Source organism: Uloborus diversus, chromosome 7 (genome assembly GCF_026930045.1).
Source record: "Uloborus diversus isolate 005 chromosome 7, Udiv.v.3.1, whole genome shotgun sequence".
Taxonomy (NCBI): domain Eukaryota; kingdom Metazoa; phylum Arthropoda; class Arachnida; order Araneae; family Uloboridae; genus Uloborus; species Uloborus diversus.
In genome coordinates, this window is record NC_072737.1 from 56,516,977 (window position 1) to 56,538,579 (window position 21,603).

At 33.6% G+C, this 21,603-nt stretch overlaps 1 protein-coding gene across 1 annotated transcript in view; it reads left to right on the forward strand.

Annotated features, from left to right (window-relative positions):
- LOC129226697 (uncharacterized) overlaps positions 1-21,603 on the forward strand; it is a 133,906-nt gene that overhangs the window by 11,843 nt on the left and 100,460 nt on the right. The window contains exons 5-9 of the mRNA XM_054861326.1: positions 2,831-2,964; positions 6,974-7,047; positions 7,132-7,190; positions 8,773-8,842; positions 15,427-15,500. Coding sequence (XP_054717301.1) covers positions 2,831-2,964; positions 6,974-7,047; positions 7,132-7,190; positions 8,773-8,842; positions 15,427-15,500 — 411 coding nt within the window. The remainder of the gene's footprint in view (positions 1-2,830; positions 2,965-6,973; positions 7,048-7,131; positions 7,191-8,772; positions 8,843-15,426; positions 15,501-21,603) is intronic.

The window sequence follows — 21,603 nt, forward strand, 5'->3', positions numbered from 1 at the left end:
ACAACAAACTACTGGCTTGAAACTTCCCTCTAACGGACAAGTTCTGTCAGTTTTGTTTTATAACATTCGAGAAGTAAATTTAACCATCAGTGAAAGTGCAAATATCGTTATTCGGGAATGCATCATCTTTTGGGAAAAAGCACGCGTTCCCACCAAAAAATAAATTGCTAAATTGTGTGAATAAACTTAAAAACCTGTATTAAATCTAGAGAGACTTACAAAAAAAAATGCAGAGAAACTGCAAGAAGTATTCAGGCAGCGCCAACAAGAATTTTCAAGTAATTTAAACAATTGATTCAATATTGCACATGCTGATGCACTTCGGTTAATCAAAATAGAGGAAGATGGGACTGTTGCCTGCTTTGAGTGCTCAAAAATCAAAAGAAGATCGCTTATCTATAGTTATTTTATATGGATGTGACGGAACAACTCATTGCTGAGTCTAAACTGGATAATTCCACAGGAAAAGAACAAACAAAGGCTGTTTGAAAGGCAGTTTTAGATTGGAATCTCGAAGACAAAGTTAAGTTGTGATATTACAGCTTCCAGAACAGGTCCTTTAAGTGGTTCTTGCGCTATTCTTGAGCAAAAATTTGATAGAGAAATGCTTTCCTTTGCTTGCCGCCATCACATATATGAACTGATCTATCTCACTTAAATACAGTGCTATGGAGGAGCTGCGGAGTTGTTCCGAACTGTACCCTAACTTGGAAAATTTACTTGACTTTTACCGTGCTGAACTTACTAATATTACGCTCAGGGATGACTATCAAGAGTTGACAGAACTGCCTATCATATTTTTAGGTGGATATACCAGAAAATGAATTTAAAATAAGACCACCGGGAGTCATACACAAAGCTCGATGGATGGCTCGAGGGATTTACTCCCTAAAACTATTATATTTAGTTCACAACTAAAATTAGATACGAAGGAAAATAAAGCATTGTTTGATGTCTGCTTTTTTGTAGTGACAGTATACGTGAAACCATGGCTTCAATGCATTTTGACAGTCAAATCACCCAAAAAAGATTTGTGCTTTTTGATAAAAGTGTACGAAAATGTGGACCCAATTATCTCAAAAGCTGCTCTACAAAAATTCATCCAGCTTTTATGGTATGGTCAATAATATTTCATTCCTTTATGTGAAAAAGACTGTTTCAAAGCTTAATGCAGTAAACGATGCAGCTGAAAGAGCGGTAAAAATGATGCAGAACTTTCATCGTTTGCTAACAGCTGATGAGGAACAAAAACAATCTGTTACGTTGTGTTCAAGAGCAGAGGACGTTCTATTCTGACTGCAAAAAGCAAACATTGAATTAAAAATATGTACAGTAATGTTTCTTTTAGTCTAATATTGTTGTAAATATCTGCTTTAAATAAATTGATGTCGCGTGTAGTAATGAATTATGCAGTTAGCAATTTTTCCACTGTAGTCGCCTTACAGGATTTTAGGTCCAACTTTGACCTTAAGTCGGCACGGGTTCCCGTTATTTAATTGCAATGGAACTTTTTTCTCATGTTTCTGAGGTGAAATGGAAAAAATTTGGAGGGTATGTGTATTCGATTTCACAATTTTTTTTTTCGCCATTATATCTTGGGACACCCTAACGCACACACATACATATAACACAACAGTGGCGTAACTACAAAATAATTTTTCAGGATGGGGGGGGGGGGGGACAATTGGAACCAAATCTTATCAACTAGATTGATTTTATTTGCTCATCAAATCTGTCAACTTTGAAACTTGTAGTTTTAAAAACGCAATTTTAGACGGTTTTTGGTGATGTTAGGGGAAAGAACGGTAGAGGGGACTTCTCGGAAATTTGTAGAAATTGAAGCCTTAAAAATATGCTTACAGGGCATATTTATTCAAGTTAGGGTAAGGGATGGAACTCGGGGACTCTCTCCAATCGTTTTTTTTTCTTTCTTTCTTTTGGTTTAGCTCTCCCCTGGAATTTTTTTCAAAGTTGAAGTCCTAAAAACTTAAGCACAATATTCTATGACATTATGAGGAGGGGTTTAGAGACTATTCCTCTAAAATTTTTCATAAGTGGCTGTTTTATAAAAACTATTTTTTGATGATAAAGGAAGGCTGCTCGGGGTTCTTGCCCGAATATTTTCTGAAAATGAACTCTTAAAAACGTGATTGTAGGGTCATATTTGGTAGCATAAGGGAGAGCAATCTTTCGAAATTGAAGCTCCAAAAACGCAATTTTAAGCGATGTTGTACGGTATTCAGAAAAATAATGATTTCTTCTCTAAATTGTCATTATAGTACGCCAATTACTTGAAGACGAGTCAAGAAAGGAGCAAACGGGCTAATCTTTTGCAAATGAAGGCTTCTTCCTTTACCGTATGTTCTTTATATAGCCTGAATCGCGTAAGAACATTCATATATGTAAAAAAAAACATACAGGTAGGGTAAGGGTCTCGGTGAATCTTGCTGTAAATATTGAGGTTGAATGTGTTGGTGTTGGGGGAAAAAAACACAAGCACAGAAAATCCGGGGCAGCATATAATCCGCACATTATTAATTTTACACTTTTTTAACAGACAATCCACAGGTAATTCTTTTTTTTAATATTTCAAACATGTACGCACAAAGAAAGGAAAATAAATAAATAAAAAAAAAATTATTGTCTGAAGAAAGTGAGGGGGCCCGGGCCCCCTCTGGCCCCTCCCACAAGCCGCCACAGCCTCAGATTAATTTAAGAAAACTGTGTGTTTCAAGTTAAAAGGTGTCAAAATTATTTATGTTAAAATTAATTTAGATTTCTCCTTCTTTTTACAGTATTAACTTTTGGTTATTCTTGTGATTATTTTCAGAATAAGAAAATAGAGGAATTGCATCATCTTATAGAAACATTTAGGAAAGTTAAAGTTGAACTCCAAATGCAAAATGAAAACTTGAGTCTACAACTCAGTAATGAAATGCAACAAAGAAACTTGGTTTTGCAGCAGTATGATTTTTTTTCATTCTAATTTTTAAATTATTTTGAATGGAATCCATGTTTAAAAGTCCCCATTAATGGGGTCCCTAAGGATTCTTAAGATTAGTTTTAATTCTTTTACTTTTTTTCAGTCAATGTATTGTATATGACAAATTTCAATTGAATGTGAACTGTTAAATGCTCTGAAAGAGAGAAACACATTTTTCGATTATGTAATTGAATACTTTGCTACTAATAAACTAAAAATGGAATTCATTTATATATGAACTGTTAAATTAAATGCAGTATTTGCTTCTAAAAACTTGGTGGTATTTTATAACGCTGCATATTTTGACTCCAGTTTCAATCATTAATTGTTTTCTTAATATACAAATACGAAGACCAGCAACAGGCTCTGGGCTCAGCTAGGCTTATCCTAGTCGATTAATTAGTTCCCAATGAAGATCAATGGCCCTCTTAAAGCTATCCACCACCTTGCTCATTACCACCTCTTCCAGTAAGCTGTTCCAAGTGGCCACAACCCTACTAAAGTAGTAGTTTTTCCTAATTTCCAAGTTAGCCTGAGATTTAAATAGCTTAAAACAATGACACCTCGTCCTGCTTTCCCCGCAAAAATTTTATCCATTTACATCTTTCATTTTGATAAATTTAAATAACTGAATCATGTCCCCTCTGACTCTCCTTTGCTCCAGGCTATACAGGTTAAGCCAATTAAGTCTGGTATCATAATCTAAATCTAAAAGTCTCCCTAGTTACCTTTCTCTGAACCCTTTCCAATGCAAAAATATCTTTCTTCATATAAGTAGACCAAAACTGAACAGCGTACTCCAAATGAGGTCTTACTAAACTCCTATATAAAGGCAGAAGAACCTTCTTAGATCTGTTTGAAATAGATCTATTAATAAACCTAAGCATTCTGTTGGCTTTGTTACTTGCAACTCTGAACTGTTGACTAAACTTGAAGTCCTGATTTATTAAGATCCCCAGATCCTTAACATTTCTGCCTGATTAATGACTGAACCCTGTAAAGGATATCTCGTACGCTTATTTCCATGACCTAAGTGTAGCACTTGACATTTCCCTACATTAACTGCCGTACCCCATTTATCTGCCCACTTAGTAATATGATCTAAATCCTCTTGAAGCTGTTTCACTTGTTCTTCATTTTCGACAATCCCCATAACTTTTACATCATCAGCAAAATAATTCATGCTTCCAGAAATATTTTCATTGATGTCATTCATAAAGATAATAAACAAAAGAGGCCCTAAAACTGATCCCTGAGGAACCCTGCTTAAAACATCACTCCATTTAGAATGATTTCCTCTCACAACTACTCTTTGCTTCCTACCAGTGAGCCAATTTCTAACCCAAAGTAAAGTTTTTCCTCCTATTCCTATGTCAGCTAATTTGCTGAGAAGAGCAACGTGTGGTACCTTGTCAAAAGCTTTTTAAAAATCAATATAAACAACATCCACATATTTTTTGTTATCTTAAAATGTTCTTTGTCATCTGAGGTAACCTTGTCGTAGAAATGCAATGAATTAGTAGCACAGGATTTACCTTTCCTGAAACCATACTGCAAACTAGTCAACAGACTATTAGTCTCTAAGAACTTCATGATCTTAAGTTTGATCAAAGTTTCGAAAATCTTACAAATCACTGAAGTCAAAACTTACAGGTCTATAATTCCCAGCATTACCTTTAGACCCCTTCTTGAAGAGCGGTGTAATGTTAGCCAACTTCCAGTCTTCTGGCACCGTCCCCGAGTTGTAAGAAGCATTGAAAATATTCAAAATAACATCCACTAATTCCTCTGCACATTCAACTAAAATTTTTGGATAAATATTGTCTGGTCCCAGAGCTTTAACCTTTTTCAAATGAAATAGAACCTCCTTCCTGGAAAATACAAAATCCTCAAGCTGTGTAATAGCTTGTGTCTTGTTAGTGTCAACTGTTGAGATACAGTTATTGTTAAACCCACTGGAAAAAAAGTTATTTAGAACATTTGCAATATCCCTATCGTTTTGGATTAAATTTCCATACTCATCAACCAATGGCCCAATTTGACTGTTTCGAGCTTTCACAGAATTAGCGTAAGCAAAAAACCTTTTAGTGTTCCCATCAATGTCATCTGCTAGCCTTTGCTCCAATTCCCTTTTCTGAATCCATACCAAATGCTTAAAATTTCACCTTGCCTTACCATACTGGAGCCTCTCTGCACTCTGACCAGTTTCTTTAAATTGATGAAAAGATGCTTGCTTATAATTAAGAACTCCTTTAGTCTCCCTGGAAAACCACATGGGCCAAATTTTGGTACTAACACCTTTTCTAAAAGGAACATAATCCCTAACCGTTTTAGCAAGTTTTTCCTTAAATTCCGTCCACTACTGATCTACGTCGCTATTTTTCAATCTTGACGAGAAAACCTCTTTCAAGCTCTGCCTAAGTGCAACAAAATCAGCTAAACAAAACAGCAACAAAATATGTTACTGATATGCATTTCTAATGTATTTTTATAATCAATCAGTATTATGTATTACAAATTTGTTTTTCCTGCATAAAAAATGTTCTTGTCAACATGGAGTTACTAGAATAGGGTTTCCTTCAGTCAAAAGTAGTACTTTTTGTCACTGAAATTGATAGAATAAGCAAAAGAAAATAACATGGACCCAGAAAATACTTTCATTTTCCCAACAGTTATTTTTTACTTAAATTTTTTAAATGTCCGTGTTTTGAAACAAGGTGTGGTCTTGATGACGTCACAAACAATGCACTTTGCCGCACCTTTCTACCAAGTTTCCACGTTATGGTAATCGAGAAGCGAATTAAAATTGCGCTCTATGCTTGCTATCAACCATAGTGTTGCCAATACACGTGAGTAAAGATGCGAATTAAATATTTTGCTCTGTGAATGGCAACACAGAATTGCATTTCATCATTTGTGATTTCACCGGACTTGGTAAACATAAGGCATAAACATTGAAAGCGTGCTGATTTAAGTAATTTTTTTAAAATATTAAACTTAAACAAATTATTTAAAAATGGTCAGATCCTATGTTTTTAAGCATGCTCTTTCAGAAAAAAATACTTTTAAAATTTTGGAAATGACCCCATTAACACGCTTTACTCAGAAAATACAGATAGACTACAAGCAAATAATATAAAGTATGAGTAATAATATGAAGATGTTCAGATACATCACAACTGCTTAGGCACTTGCTTGGCCTGCATTTTACTCATCCTCGAATTGATCTGACCACAAATGCATATGTACCTAAGAATATATGAACACCCAAAATATCCATCTTGATGATCCCCAGTTAATTACCATGAGTTTCCTCATGACATCTGTACGTATATATGTATTTTGTTTGTACGTATGTATACTTTTGTTTGCATTTGGATGTTCCAAAGGGGCTCTTTTACACCTTTTTGGGAAAAATCTGTGTTAATTTTAATGCAAAAATGCACAATCAAGTAATGTTATAATTTGGTGATGTATTCCAAAAATTTTGGCCCCAAATTGGCAAAAGAATCATTTTTCAAATTTGGTTTTGATTTGGCGCTTTTGCGGATATTTATAATCCATTCAATCATGTTGAAATTGTTGTCAGAGATTATAAAATGAATCTCTGTAAAACATTTGTTTGGATTGGTTTGCATCAAACTAGGGGTGTAATTATTAAAAGAGCTTTCTCTTGCTCAATCTAAAGTACTGTGTTCTTTATGTGCATTTCATACAATTTTATGCAATTTTAGATCAGAGTTGCTAATAAAAACATCACTTTTCATTAACATTACGTCTGGAAGTACAATTCTCAACCTTTATTGTAGATTTATATGTGTAGGAAATTGTTTAAAAAGTTATTCATTTGAGAAGTGTTGCTTCTAATGCTTGTTCGTGGATACATGCACCCATTCTTTTGAATTATTAAAAAACTTCGATTATTTAATAGATGTAAAAGGAAGTATGTGGGTTCTACACCAAATTTTCTTATGTTATTTTGTTTTATAGGCATCATTCAGCTAAGGAGTTATTTTCTGCTTTAAAGAAGCAATTTGATGCTGTTCAGGTCCACTTTGAACGTCGTAAGTAATTATTGAATTCATTACTTTTTTGTTACTGTGTGATGTAAATCTGCTGCATTAACATAAACTTCTTGAAACATGTAGGTAATGCCATTGAAGAATCATTTAAAGCTACCGATTCCAAAAGATTAAAGGCCATTGAGGTATTAATATGCTTTTATTTGATACTCAGTCTTCAGTATGATATTCTGTTAGATAATGGCTTTTGATTTGTTATTTAATTTGTTTATTTGTTTTCAAAATCAACTTACATACATTTTTTAACTTATATTAGTTTTGATTCAATGCTTGTAAATTTAAAATAAATATAAAACAGTATCTTGAATAGATGAATAACTGAGGCTAAAGTAATTAAGGTCATTAACATTAATAACTATCCAAATTTAAGAAACCAATTTGAATGAAAACGAATGTGCAATTAAATTAACAGAAAAATTATTTTATCGTTTGAAAACAAATTTATTTGTATTTTTTAAATTTTAACTGCATTGCTATATCAAAAACACTCATTCAAACTTGAGTAATTTAATTTATTGGTTAGTTCAAACTAATCCTTAGTCCCTTCAAATTTTCTGCTGCTCCATATGTTTAAAGTGTGTCTTTAAGTCAAAAACTTCACCGTGTTTTTCAGTAAAATTGAAATCTGTGTAATGCAGTTAATGTTGACAGCGCTATAAGTGGTGAAATAACAGAAAATGTAGACTTGCAAAGTTTCATTTAGAAGACACTTTTAATTTAGTTATCTGGCACGTTTTCATTTTTAGTTACAACTTAATCCAGGAAGGGAAAACAAGAAGGCAATCGTTGACTCTACATTTGAATTAATGAGTTTAAAAACCAGTCTCTCCTGCATTAAAACTAATTTTTGCAAGAGAGATAAAAAAAGACTAAATTGTTCAATAGTCATCTGACTCAAAGGCTTTTTTTTTCATCTTTTTACCATAGAATACGGCTGTTTAGTTAGGATTCCATTACATGTATGGGATCATAGCACTTGTTTCATTAAAAATAATAATTAAAAAATGGAGTTGACTTGTTTTCAGACAAAAACATAAAAACATACTTTTAATTACTTTTAACAAGGGATTATTAATGGTTCATTGAAAACTTGAAATAACAAATATTATGTTTTTTTTAAAATTAAATGGATAGATATATTTCCACCACTGTAATAATATTAACGGCTAACAAAGTAAATTTAAAAATTAAACTAAATCTACAACTTCAGAAATCTTCTTCGGGGTCATTACAGTCGGTGCTGAACCACTAAGAATTTTTTTCATAAAAAGCCAAAACATCACTTATCATGTAACACTTTCTCAATGTTTACAACTTTTGCGTAGTCTATAGCCAATTTACTGGCTTAGGACATATCTTAGGTCTGGCAATCCAGTCAAGTTCCCACAAGAAACGAAATGCAGGGTAGAGCAAGAAGCAAGGTGTTAATTTCCTCTGGAACATTTTAAGTTTGCATTCCTTTTTTCTGTTTCGGAAAAATAACAAGATATTATTGGACATTAATTATCTATTCTTTTAAACTTTAAAATTCAATTTGTCAGTACTGAAAATTTGCTCTCAATACAAAATTTTACTCGCAAACATTTCTTATTTTGATAATATTTTTTTCTGCTTCTTGATTTTTGGTCTTATTTTTAAATAAATGAGTTGCAATTTGATGTTTAGTGATGAAAATAATTAGTCTTTTTGCTTTTTTTTTATGTACAGGATATGAAAATCCAATTTCATGACCTATGCAATGAAAATGCAGATAAGATATCATATTTGAACAGTGCCTGTAAGTGTTGTAATACATTTATAATGGTAAAAATTGTTATTTTTTTTTTGTGTTGCATTAATGAAGAAGGTATAAAATAACTTTTTAAGACTCCTCCATTCATGTTTGAACTGTCAATAACAGGGTTCCCGTGTCCTTGAAAAAGCCTTGAAAAGTCCTTGAATCTCATTTTGACTTTCAAAGGCCTCCAAAAATACTTGAAAATCATATAAAGTCCTTGAAAATTTTGAAAAGTCCTTGAGAACTATGATGAAAATTAAAAAAAGAATCCCTCTCTTGTGAGGTGAAGCACATTCTTCACATTGCAGCAGAGTAAGCCAGTAAAAGTCAGACCTAGTTTGTAAAGGGGGACCAAAAAAACGTCCGTCGCCTTTTCCTCCCTTGTTGTTCCTAAGAAAAAATGTCTTGGGATGAACAGGAATTACGCACTAACTCAAGAGGGTTGAAGAAAATATATCGCTTAGGAAGCATACGCTTGAGGATAAGCACATGAAAGAAGATCGTTTTTTGATCAGAACGGCAATACTTTCAGTCACATGTGAAACATAGACGCCATATTTGGTCACTCACAAGATGGAAGTAGGCAAGATACTAAAATGCTTAAGTTTCCAAAAACAGAACAGAATTTAATGTTTATTAACACGCAAAGTAATGAATGTGCTGTAAAGCATTTTATGTATTTATGTATAATTTTTTTTGAGTAATCACGATTGCTTACTGTTTTCATTTGACTGTTTCTGGTGTGCTATGATTTTATTTTTTCCCCACCTCCCTCTGCAGCACCACCGTCGACCGGCCTCACAATGCTGTTCCTCTAGCGAAAACCTTCTCCAGATTGCGTCCATATCCTACACGCATACATACACATGCATGCCTACACACACATACCCACACACACACACACACCCACACACACACACACATACACACACATGCGCCTGCACACAGACACAAGCACACACATACACATATATACACACTAACATACCCACTAGGGTGTCCCAAAAAAATGAAAGTCGTTTTTTTTAAACGCATACCCTCTTATTTTTTTCCTTTTATATCAAAACTGTTGTAAAAAAAATTTCATGCAATTTGAAGCAGGGTAACCCGTGCCGACTTGCGCCTAAAGGCCTAAACGTGTAAATAGTACGTGTTTTTCATAAGCAAGCGAACGCTGGAGACGCGATACTTTGCGAAGCTCAAAACAACTGTAAATAGCGCACAGAAAACAAATGAAAACAGAAAAACATATGTTGGGGAGGGGGGGGGGGACTTATCCGTAGCAATTTGCAAACTGTCAAACATGTCAGTACGAATACATTCCGGTCAGCGAGCGCAGTATAGTCCTTCCATAGGCAGTGGAATTGCAAAGTTTGAAAAAAGAGACATTTTTAATAGGAGTCGTAAAACACCAAACTACGGGCTTGCAAACTTCCCTCTAACGGACATGCTCTGTCTGTTTTGTTTTATAAATTTCGAGAAGTAAAATTTAACCATCAGTGAAAGTGCAAATCTCGCTATTCGGGAATGCATCATCCTTTGGGAAAAGGCACGCATTCCCACCAAATCGTTGCCAAATTGTGTGAATAAACTAAAAAACCTAAATCAAATTTGGGGAGACTTAAAAAAAAATGCAAAGAAACTGCAAGTAGTATTCAGGCAGCGTCAACAAGAATTTTAGAGTAATTTAAACGATTTATTCAATATTACACATGCTGATGCACTTCAGTTAATCAAAATAGAGGAAGATGGGATTTTCTTGCAACTCCAAAAGAGAGCCCAGCCGACGTGGTCACTATAGGTGGAGTGGATAAAAAAACTTGCCTACTACAGGCGCATTAAATACGATTCCACTTCAACATCCTCGGAATTGTATGAGCATGTACAAGAAGATTCCTCTTCAAGTTCTAGTGAAAATATTAATTCACAAAATTTTCCTGAAACATATAAATCAGTACCTGGAACAAGTTTATTAGAACCTGGAACAAATATATCTGAACCTGGAACAAATATTCCAGATCCTGGAACAAGTATTATCAGAACCTAGAACAAGTAAATATGTAATGAGGAGCGATTTTATTACTCCAAAGTCAGTTGTTGCATTGGACAGGTGTCCAAGTATGCGAGATTATGTGTTTATTCTTGAAGCTACTATTGACGAACTTTGGTGTAACATTGATGAATGTCCCATGGGTAAATCTTCAATTCAAAGAATTCGAACCGAAAAGCGGAAGGAGCACGAGGAAAGAAGAAAAATTTGTTTTCAGTACGAGGTACCATATGTTGCGAATTTACCTTGGGATATGAAACTGTTGCCTGCTTTGAGTGCTCAAAAATCAAAAGATGGCTTATCTATAGTTATTTTATATGGATGTGACGGAACAACTCATTGCTGAGTCTAAACTGGATAATTCCACAGGAAAAGAACAAACAAAGGCTGTTTGAAAGGTAGTTTTGGATTGGAAACTCTCAATAAAGTTAAGCTGTTGTGATACTACAGCTTCCAGAACAGGTCCTTTAAGTGGTTCTTGCGCTATTCTTGAGCAAAAATTTGATAGAGAAATGCTTTCCTTTGCTTGCCGCCGTCATATATATATGAACTCGTCTATCCCACTAAAATACAGTGCTATGGAGGAGCTGCTCCGAACTATACCCTAACTTGGATAATTTACTTGACTTTTACCGTGCTAAACTTAGTAATATGACTGTCAAGAGTTGATAAAATTGTCTATCATATTTTTAGGTGGAGATACAGAAAATGAATTTAAAATAAGATCACCGGGAGCCATGCACAAAGCTCGATGGATGGCTCGAGCGATTTACTCCCTAAAACTATTACTATTTTATTTAGTTCACAACTAAAATTAGATACGAAGGAAAATGAAGCATTGTTTGATCTCTGCTTGTTTGTAGTGACAATATACGTCAAACCATGGCTTCAATGCATTTTGGCAGTCCAAGCACCCAACAAAGGGGATAAATTGATATTGACTTTTTGATAAAAGTGTACGAAAATGTGGACCCAATTATCTCAAAAGCTGCTCTACAAAAATTCATCCAGCTTATATGGTATGGTCAATAATATTTCATTCCTTGATGTGAAAAAGACTGTCTCATTGCTAACAGCAGTAAACGATGCAGCTGAAAGAGCTGTAAAAATGATGCAGGACTTTCATGGTTTGCTAACAGCTGATGAGGAACAAAAACAATATGTGTTACATTGCGTTCAAGAACAGCGGAAGCTCTATCCTGACTGCAAAAATCAAACATTGAATTAAAAATATGTACAGCAATGTTTCTTTTAGTCCAATATTGTTGTAAATATCTGCTTTAAATTAATTGATGTCGCGTGTAGTAAGGAATTATGCAATTAGCATTCTTTCCACTGTAGTCGCCGTACAGGATTTCAGGTCCAACTTTGACCTCAAGTCGGCACGGGTTCCCGTTATTTTATTGCAATGAAACTTTTTTCTCATGTTTCTGAGGTGAAATGGAAAAAATTTGGAGGGTATGCGTAGTCGATTTCACAAATTTTTTTTTCGCCATTATATCTTGGGACACCCTAATACCCACATACACAAACACACACACTCACACACAGGCACCTGCACACAGACACAAACACACACACCTACACACACACACATACTCACTCACATATATACACACACACATGCCTGCACACAGACACACACATACCCACACACACATGCCTGCACACACGCAAAAAAACACGTGATTGAGAAAAACATAATTTGAATTCAAAATGTCAAAATTCAATTTTTTTTGAGCAATCACGATTGCTTATTGTTCTCATTTGACCGTTTTTGGTGTCCGTGCCTTTTTCAACTTGGACCAGAAGCCTTTGCAGCACCACCGCCCACCGTCCTCTGCTGCCAGCGCGGCACGGCTGCTCCGGTTTTGAGCTATCCGATCTCCTGGTCGGAGGCGTCCATGTCCTACACACACACACATACACACACACGACTTCACACACATACACCCACACACACCTACGTGCATACACACAGGTCTACGCACACACACAACTATGCACACGTAACCGCCCAGGAGGAGAGGCAGACTTGGGGGGGGGGGGGACAGGAGCCGTTTCTAGAAACAATAACTCCAATGAGTAGGGTCCTGTCTCAGTTCTTGATTGCAAAAAACATAATTTGGATTCAAAATTTCAGAATTCAAATTAATTTTCTTTCTTTTTTTTTTTTTTTGATTACTTAAAATAGTTTTCTTTAGAAATGAAAAATTTTTTATTTAAAAGTTCATCTTATTTTTATTGCATTGGATGCTAATGTGCTAAAATCTATTACAGTTCAATTAAATTGGTGTTTAATTAGGTTTTTCATTTTGTAAATATTTTTGTGCTACAAATTCAAAAACCGAAATTTTAATTTTTAATCATAGTCGCCATATTTGGTCAAATCCAAGATGAAAGTAGACAAAAATTCTTTAAGTGCCTTACTTTCCAAAAACAGAACTGGATGTCTATTGCAATACAATGCAAACTATGGAACATTCCGCAAAATATGCCGTATTTTCCCCCCTGAATAATTAATTATTTTCTTGAGAAATGCAAAATTTTTTTCCTTCAAATTATCAAATTTTATCTTTGGAATATTATTTTATCCTTATTGGCTTTGGACGCTAATGTGCTAAAAACTGACACTTTCATCTAAATTATAGGTTTTTTTTGAGGGTTTTTAGTTATTTATAATTACTTTTAGGCAACAAAATCAAAAATCTACTATCTTAAATTATTTGCGTAGTCGCCATGTTTGGTCATTCGCAAGATAGAAGCAGACAAGACTATGAATTGCCTAAGTTTCCAAAAACAGAACTGGATGCTTATCTCAGTGAAAACTACTGAGAATTTCATAAAAAGGGCCGGAAATCATGTATTATTTTTTTTAATTAGTTATTTTCTGTAAAAGTGAAATTTTATCAGCAAAATTGTATTCGATCCTCACTACTTCAAAGGTTTTGCGATAAACTAAAACTATTTCATCTAAAATGCAGTTTTCTGCCGACTTCTCATCTTTTTGCTTATCTATTTATTTTGAAAAAATTAATAAATAAATAAAAATCTATCTTCACTTAAGTTTTCCAAAATGCATTTTTATAGCTTTTAAAATGCAATCTGTAAATTTCTATTTCTTTCTTTTTTTTTCATGAAGGTAATAAAAATCGGTGCTAAAAGCCCTACAATTATTTCATGAAATCTCGTCGTTCATAATTTACTCTTAAAAAATGATTCTGTACTAATTATAATTTACAAAAAAAAGGAGGGATACTTACTTTCAAAAATGATTAATGAATTGAAAATGCTACTGAATTGTTTACATTATGAACGTATACTGTTGTGAATCATTTAGGGGGATCATGACCCTCCCCTTGTACACACCACTGATCGTGTATCAATAATGGCTACAAATTATTTAATTACTTCATTGATAAAACTTTTAAATTGAAAAGTATCCCTTCCATAGACAGCAAATTTTCTTTTTTAGCTATTTTGATTTGGTTCTGTTAGAATGATACAATATTTTGTACTGAAAATCCAGTCCAACCGTCCAGTTTCTTATACAGTACTATTTTGAATTCAAGTTTGGATAAGCCAAAATGTTAAACATTTCATTCGAATGTACATTTTTCCAGAATTTTCTTTTTCATACTAATGCAAAACTTGTATCTTTATTTCAAAAAATTTCAATTTTTAAGCTTACAAAATATATTTCTCATTAAATCTGAACCGTTCATTGATAATAACTTCATTCTTGAAGCAAAACTTGATTTTTTTTTTTGCATACCCTTCATTAGAGTTGAAGTCCTTGAGAAAATTTTTAATGTCCTTGAATTTTATTTGCAAGATGGAGGGGGAACCCTGAATAAGGTTTCATGTTTTCTTATTGAATACATTTGACTACACATAGTTTGCTTTTGAAAATAATTTGAAATTCTTATTTTCAAATGCTGTCAAAATACTGTAACAAAATACTGTAAATCACTGTTCGGGATAATTTGAAACCTTTTTCTTTGTAATTACCTTAATTAAAGTGATATAACATTGTTTAAATACTAATTGCTTCAATTCAATTTAAGCAGACCTACGTTTTATCAAATATGCATTTTTTTCAAGTTTTTAATCCATTTTATATTATTCATACCGTACCATAGTGTCTACTGATACTACTAGAAATGCTTTCAATGTGCTGAAATTTTTTTACACCTCGAAAATACTGAAATTGTACGAGAGTATTTATTGAATTACTGGACAACTGGAAAAGTTGCATAGGATATGTACCATTGATAAGAAGTTACATTCAGTTGGCAACTTGTACAACTTTTTGAAAGTTACCAATTTTCTTTTCACTGTATCTTATAAACTATGTTTTATATTAGCAGCTCGATAAAAAAAATATAATTTACTGACTAATTATTCAACACTAAAAAATTATTTCATTTAATTTTCTTGAAATATATGTGTGTCTAATATATTTAAAGCCAGAAGAGAGGAAGGAGGGGATCGGTATTATCCTGTTAATACTTAATCTGTTCATGTTTCTTAGTGGCATCAGAAATGAATAAGTCAATGACTCTGAAAGAAAATTTGGACCAAACCATTACAGAAGCTGCAAGCAAGGTAAAAACATCTTCAGTATTTCAAATTCCTTTTGTTTACTATTGGGACGATCTCAGAAATTTAACTATGCAGTTTTGCATATTCAAAAAAAAAAAAAGAATGTGTTCAAGCACTTTTTTTGTTATGCATGCAAGATATGTAAAAAATGAATAATTCAAAATGTAAATTCTGGAATATAAAAAGAACAAATATATTTTGCTTGTACAGCAGAGCCCTGATTTCATTTTTCAAGAGGGGAAAAATCTTAAATGTTTTTTTTTCAAACATTCTTTGAAGATTAGAAAATGATTTTTATGGTAATACATCCAAGCAATTAAAGTAAGAAGATTTGCTGTAGATTGATTATTTATTAAATTTTTTTTTTTTTGCAGAGTGTCTGATAAAATGAAGCGATTACAAATTTAGTTACATTTAAAAAGGTTATTAATGTTTGACAGAGTCATGTTTTTCATTTTAATCTTGTTTCAAAAATGTTTTAAATCACCTGGTCCTTTTATGGCATCATCAAAAGAAGGTACTACTTTCAATTGAGGCTTTTAGTATCAAAACCAGCTCAATGCATGAATTTCCATTTATTTATTTATTTATTATTATTATTTTTTTTCATTATTTGAATACATTTAGTTGAGTCAATAAGTTACTTATGCTAACCTTTTTACTTCCTTTTACATAGTAAAAGAAGTATTGTATTCACGAAAAAAATTTTGCTCAAATGTCAGCCTAATTTTCCATTTTACTCATCCCCGAATTAATATTGAGTGTTTTTTTCGACCCCACCGCACGTGCATATATGAGGCAGGGAGAAGCAAAGGGATGTAAGTGGCAAAACTACAAATTTGGAGATAACCAGTACACACGGTGGGTGAACCTCTCCTCTGTCTTGGGGCAAGAGATGGTACTAGTAGCCCTGGCTGTTGCTGCTATATGCATGATTTAGAAAGAATTTCAATGAAAGTCTACCTAGGATGTTATCTTTAAACACGTTTTACTCAAAACTTGAAAATGCCCACTTACATCCCTTTGCTTCTCACTGCCTCATATGCCTAAGAATGTATCGACACCCGACCCTCAGAGTTAATTCCGACGAGTTTTCCCCTGACGCCTGCATGTATGTATGTGCGTACGTATCTTGCATGTATCAGGGTTGCCACGCACCGGGAAAACTGGGAAAACCTGGAATTGTCAGGGAAAATGAAAATGGCCGAAAATCAGGGAAATGTCAGGGAAAATGAAAAATTGCATATATCCGATCGTTCTTAGCGCGGCCTGCGGTCTATGACGTCAAAAAAAAAAAAAAAACTTTCTGCCTTGTTTTTTTCGCCGCCATTCCCTTCCCATTCTTCGTTTTGTCATTCCCCTCTTTCTTTTTCCCCCTGCAGTTCTTTTTATCAACATCTCTGCCATTGGCACGTGCGCCGTAGCAGTCGGCGTGCACCATAGCAGTCAGCGGCGGACATGCGCAGAAGGTACTTCTTTTCTTCCTCGTTTGAGCGGGCTCTGTTTAAGCGCTGCTTGTTTACGTCAGCAGTTCTGAAGTTGTTATGATGCACAGCACGTTGTTTTATCTGGGAGTGCCGACTGAAGTTTTTAATGAGCTGCAATAATCTTTTCATATTTTATATTATTTCCTTAAATTAATTAATGTTATCGTATTATTCTAAACAATTTTGTTCTGTAAATTTAGTTCATTAGACAATTTTAAACTTAAAAAGTTTCTTTTTTACAGAAGTATCGCTAATCTTTTAGTATTTTGGTAGTGATCTTTTAAGACTTCCAATGCGCTTCTTTCTTTCAAAATAAAAGTAATCCGATTAAAAAAAAATCTGCACATCAGAGAAGTTTCTGATCAATGCTCAAACTTTAACTTTATGACAGGGTGCCCACAGGAGTGATTATGGCGAAAGTTGCGCCATCAATTTTTTTTTTTTGGGGGGGGGGGGATTTTTTAATTATTTATTTTACTTTATTTTTATTCAAATTATTTACTCATATTATTTTACTTTATTATTTTCATCTGTGTGTGTGTATTTTATTGGGGAGCGAGCACACTTTTTTTTCAAAACAATAATAATTAAAAATAAATAAATAGGTAAAAAAAAAATTAAAAAAGAGGGTTAAAAATAAAAAAAGCGCTGAGGCGTTCAGAAATATTGGGGGGGGGGGGGGGGGGAGCACCCCTGTGTTATGAGCCACAAACAGGGGAAATATGTGAAGCTAAAGGTGCATGATTTTTTTACAGGCCAAAGTCTAAAAGCGCTTTGAGTTCAATGGATTGGAGGGGTAGAAAGCAATAATTGAAAAAGTTTAGGTTTCATAAGTTTTAGTTCAGATTATTTTAGCAATTAACTTTATTTTTGTGATACAGATGTCACAATTGCTAATTCTGCAGTTCTTTTACTTGATGTAAGGCAGTGGCTCCTCGCTATTGAAAATTAGATATGCTACATTTACATAAATTGTTTATTACAGTGATTTGCTTCACTTGTGTTAGTACATTCGGGGAAGTTCAAAAATACACTTAAAAAAAAAGGTTTCTCCTAGAAAACAGGACACCACTCAATGTTTTTAGACTTGTGGATAGTAAAATACTGGAGGAATTTTAACTTCCTATTCCAACTGGAAGAGGGTGCTCGACCCCCTCCCTCAAACTTCATAAGTATGAGGAGGGGGTTAAAAAAATTCATTGAACTGAATAAACAATGTTACATACTATAATCTACATGAGTTATATGCATATTCATTGCAATAAAATAATTACTTACATAAAAAAAAAAACAGCTGGGGAAATTAAATGTTTCTAAATTTGACTTTTTCTATGCTAGAGCTAATGTTAAATGGAGGGGTCATTGAGCACCCTCCTAAAATTTGAGCAAGAAGCTAAAACTTTTACAGCACAATACTATTAGTAAGTCTAAAAAAAATAAGGGGTGTCTTGGACTCGAGCCGAGAGAGAAAAAAAAATTGAACCACCCTTAGTACATATTTTTGATTTTTTTCAGCTTGAATAAATTAAATTGGGTAGCCATTGTTTCTAAAGTTTGAAAATGAGGTAAATTTTATCAAAATTTGAGATGTATATATTAATGTTGCAAGATGAAGGTGGAGATTGATAACCTGGAATTTTTCTCAAAACCACCTGGAAAACCTGGAAATGTCAGGGAATTTCATTCTTGAACTTTTGTGGCAACCCTGATGTATGTATGCGTGTACGCAGGGGCGGCAAATAGGGGGGTCAAGAGGGGGCGGTCGCACCCCCAAATTTTTTGCGTTAAATGATAGAAAATGGGTGAATTCAATTTATGTAAGTCGGAAATCAATGTTCATTAAAAGAAATCTCGCTGGTTCTCAGTAACTATTTGATGAAACTCGACACATTCCCAGACTATAAAAAGTGTTTTTCGTTATTTGGATAATGACTTAGTAATTCTTGAAGCATTTTCTGGCCTTTTCAGAACATAGAAAACTGATAGAGAACCATGGTTAATTTTATTAACTAAAGAAGACATTTTCTCATATAGGCTAAATATTTCATACTTGTGTGCTCAGTGTAACGATGGTATGTCCAATATGAGAGGCTCGTGCAAAGTGATGTGGCTGCATGGTTTTCACAAGAAAATTTCTTGATATTTTACATTCACTTTACGCTCATTTTTTAATGTATATTTATTTAATGAGTGTCCACCGCTTTCTTCTGCTAGAAACACGTTTCAGCTGCTCAATGCATTATATGCTCTCAAAAAAACTTCTTAAAAATGCATGTGATTATTGAATTAAAAAAAAAAACGTATCAACAAATACCTGTTATGCGTATAATTATGCAAGCTCGGAGTGACACAAAATGGTCTTCAAGAGTTAAAACCATAAAAATATTTATCTATAACTTCAAAGCAGTGATTTGCGACTGGAAGAATTATTACAAAACGATTCTTTCAATGATGAAAAAGCTCATGCCTTTTAGCGACTTCGTTTGAACTTTTATTCAATTTTTTTTGTACTGAGGAAAGTTTTTGAAAAATACTTTACTCTATAAAAACATCTTCAATCCGTTACCCTTAATTTTCGAACTATTCAAGCCACAGTTCAATCTACAACTGATCTGTGCACCACACTACCATAGTTCAATTTACAATTGAAACAGAAAACAGATTTTACTTAGATGTGTTTTTCAATCAAGCGTGAAACTTAAAAAATAAAAAAAAAGACAAAAATCCACATGATGATGTGAAATTTTGTATGAAGTAATAGATTCAGTTTCGAATGAAATTAACACAAGATTTAATGATAATTATTTTTCTGTATGGTTGGCTCTGTATTATCTGGATTGGATTTTTGAAACGAAAAATAAAATGTTTCAGTTATGAGTAAAATTTTTAGCACGAGGCATGAAAAATTACAAGCAATATAGCGACAGACTGGTTATCATATCCAGAGACTGCAGTTTCGTCCTTGTTAAGGACTCATCAGTCTTGAATAGTGAATAACAGAGCTGAAGGCAGATGACATCTCATTGAAGCTGAGAGCGCCGACGAGACTAGATTATTCACTGATGAAAAATTAAGCAGCTCACAATTTTTGAAGTTGCCCTGGGTGATTTTGAAGAGCAAGATATAAAAAGTGTTTTCATACATCACTTAGTTACTTCAATTATCTCAGCTAATAGAGAAAGATTTTTTATGTCTCAGGAGGTTAGAAAATTATTTTCGAAGCACAATGGGAAAAATATTCAAACGAAGTCATACATGCTAAAGGGCATGAGCTTTTCCACCATCTTTTATATTTAGCTGTACTGGCAAAACAGCACGGCACTGGGCACTGATAGATTAGTAACACGATTCCCTGCTATTCCGAATTTCAAAAATCATGCATTAAAACTTTTCCAAAAGGTATAAAAACTTAAGTATCGAGATCTTTTGTATAACTTATTAGAAAGTGAATCAAAATTTAATTATTTCTAAACACTAATTTTTATTCATATTAAATCGATTTTATGACCACTTCCTGTTAGCTAATGTGTGCTTGGTACCGCACTGTGGTAGTACATATTTAAGAATCTCGACCCCCCAAATGAAATGCTGAAATGCCGCCCCTGCGTGTACGTATCTTGCATAATCCGGCCTGGATTTACTTACAAGGTAAGCAAGCTATAGCTTAGGGCCCCCGCTTTGCTATGAGCCTCCAACTCCCGGAAATTAGTATGATTTGTTCCAAGAAAAGAAAAAAGAAAAGTACTTGACAAAATAAATTTTATTTTCTAGTGCTTGAAAACCTTGAAAATTTGGAAAAGTGCGGCTACAAGCCACAAATGGGAGAGGGTAGCTAGAAGGAATGCCAGTATATGTCAAATTCAGCTCCTTGCTTTATTCTGCACCAAAAATTTAAAACCATGGTCTTACGTTTCTGAACCATATTACAAATTTTTGTGACTCACAATGTTTCATATCTTTCTATTTATATAATTCCGAATTCAGTATTTTTTGGAAATTCTTTTGATATTTCTTGCTTTTAACTTACTTCATCTGCGTATTGTCAATCTGTTTAGCAAGGGGAAAAAAACACTACCTCTATTCCTTTTTGTTTTCTGCCCCCCTTGCAACTGAAGCAAAGTTGTCGTCAAATCTGTAGTTTTTTTCTCTTTTAAACTTAAAACAGCTGTTTCTTACTAAGTTCGAACAGGAGCATATAATTTAAAATCAAGTACTAAAATATCAAAGACTAAAAAGTACAAATGAAGTGAGTTAAATAAATTGAATTTTTCTAGATTCCTTGAAAATTATTAGATAAGTCTTTGAAAATCTGAAGCAAAGTTGGGCTTCAATTTTATTTCTTATCAATTGTATAAATTATGAATTGTTCAAATGGGCAGTATGTTACTCTCTTGTTACCTATTTTCTAAATCTGTACACCATTTCTTTTAAAGCATTTTCTGCAATTGATCATTTTATAATTAAATCATTGTTGTATTTGTCGGTGGGTTAGAGGGGTGATTAAAAACTAATTGTACCAAAAGCCAATGTAAGCAAGTAACAATGCATTGTCTTTTCTCTTCCCACGCTCTTTCTGTCAACTGCTGTCGATGATTTGTCAAATCAAAAACAAGTTTTAC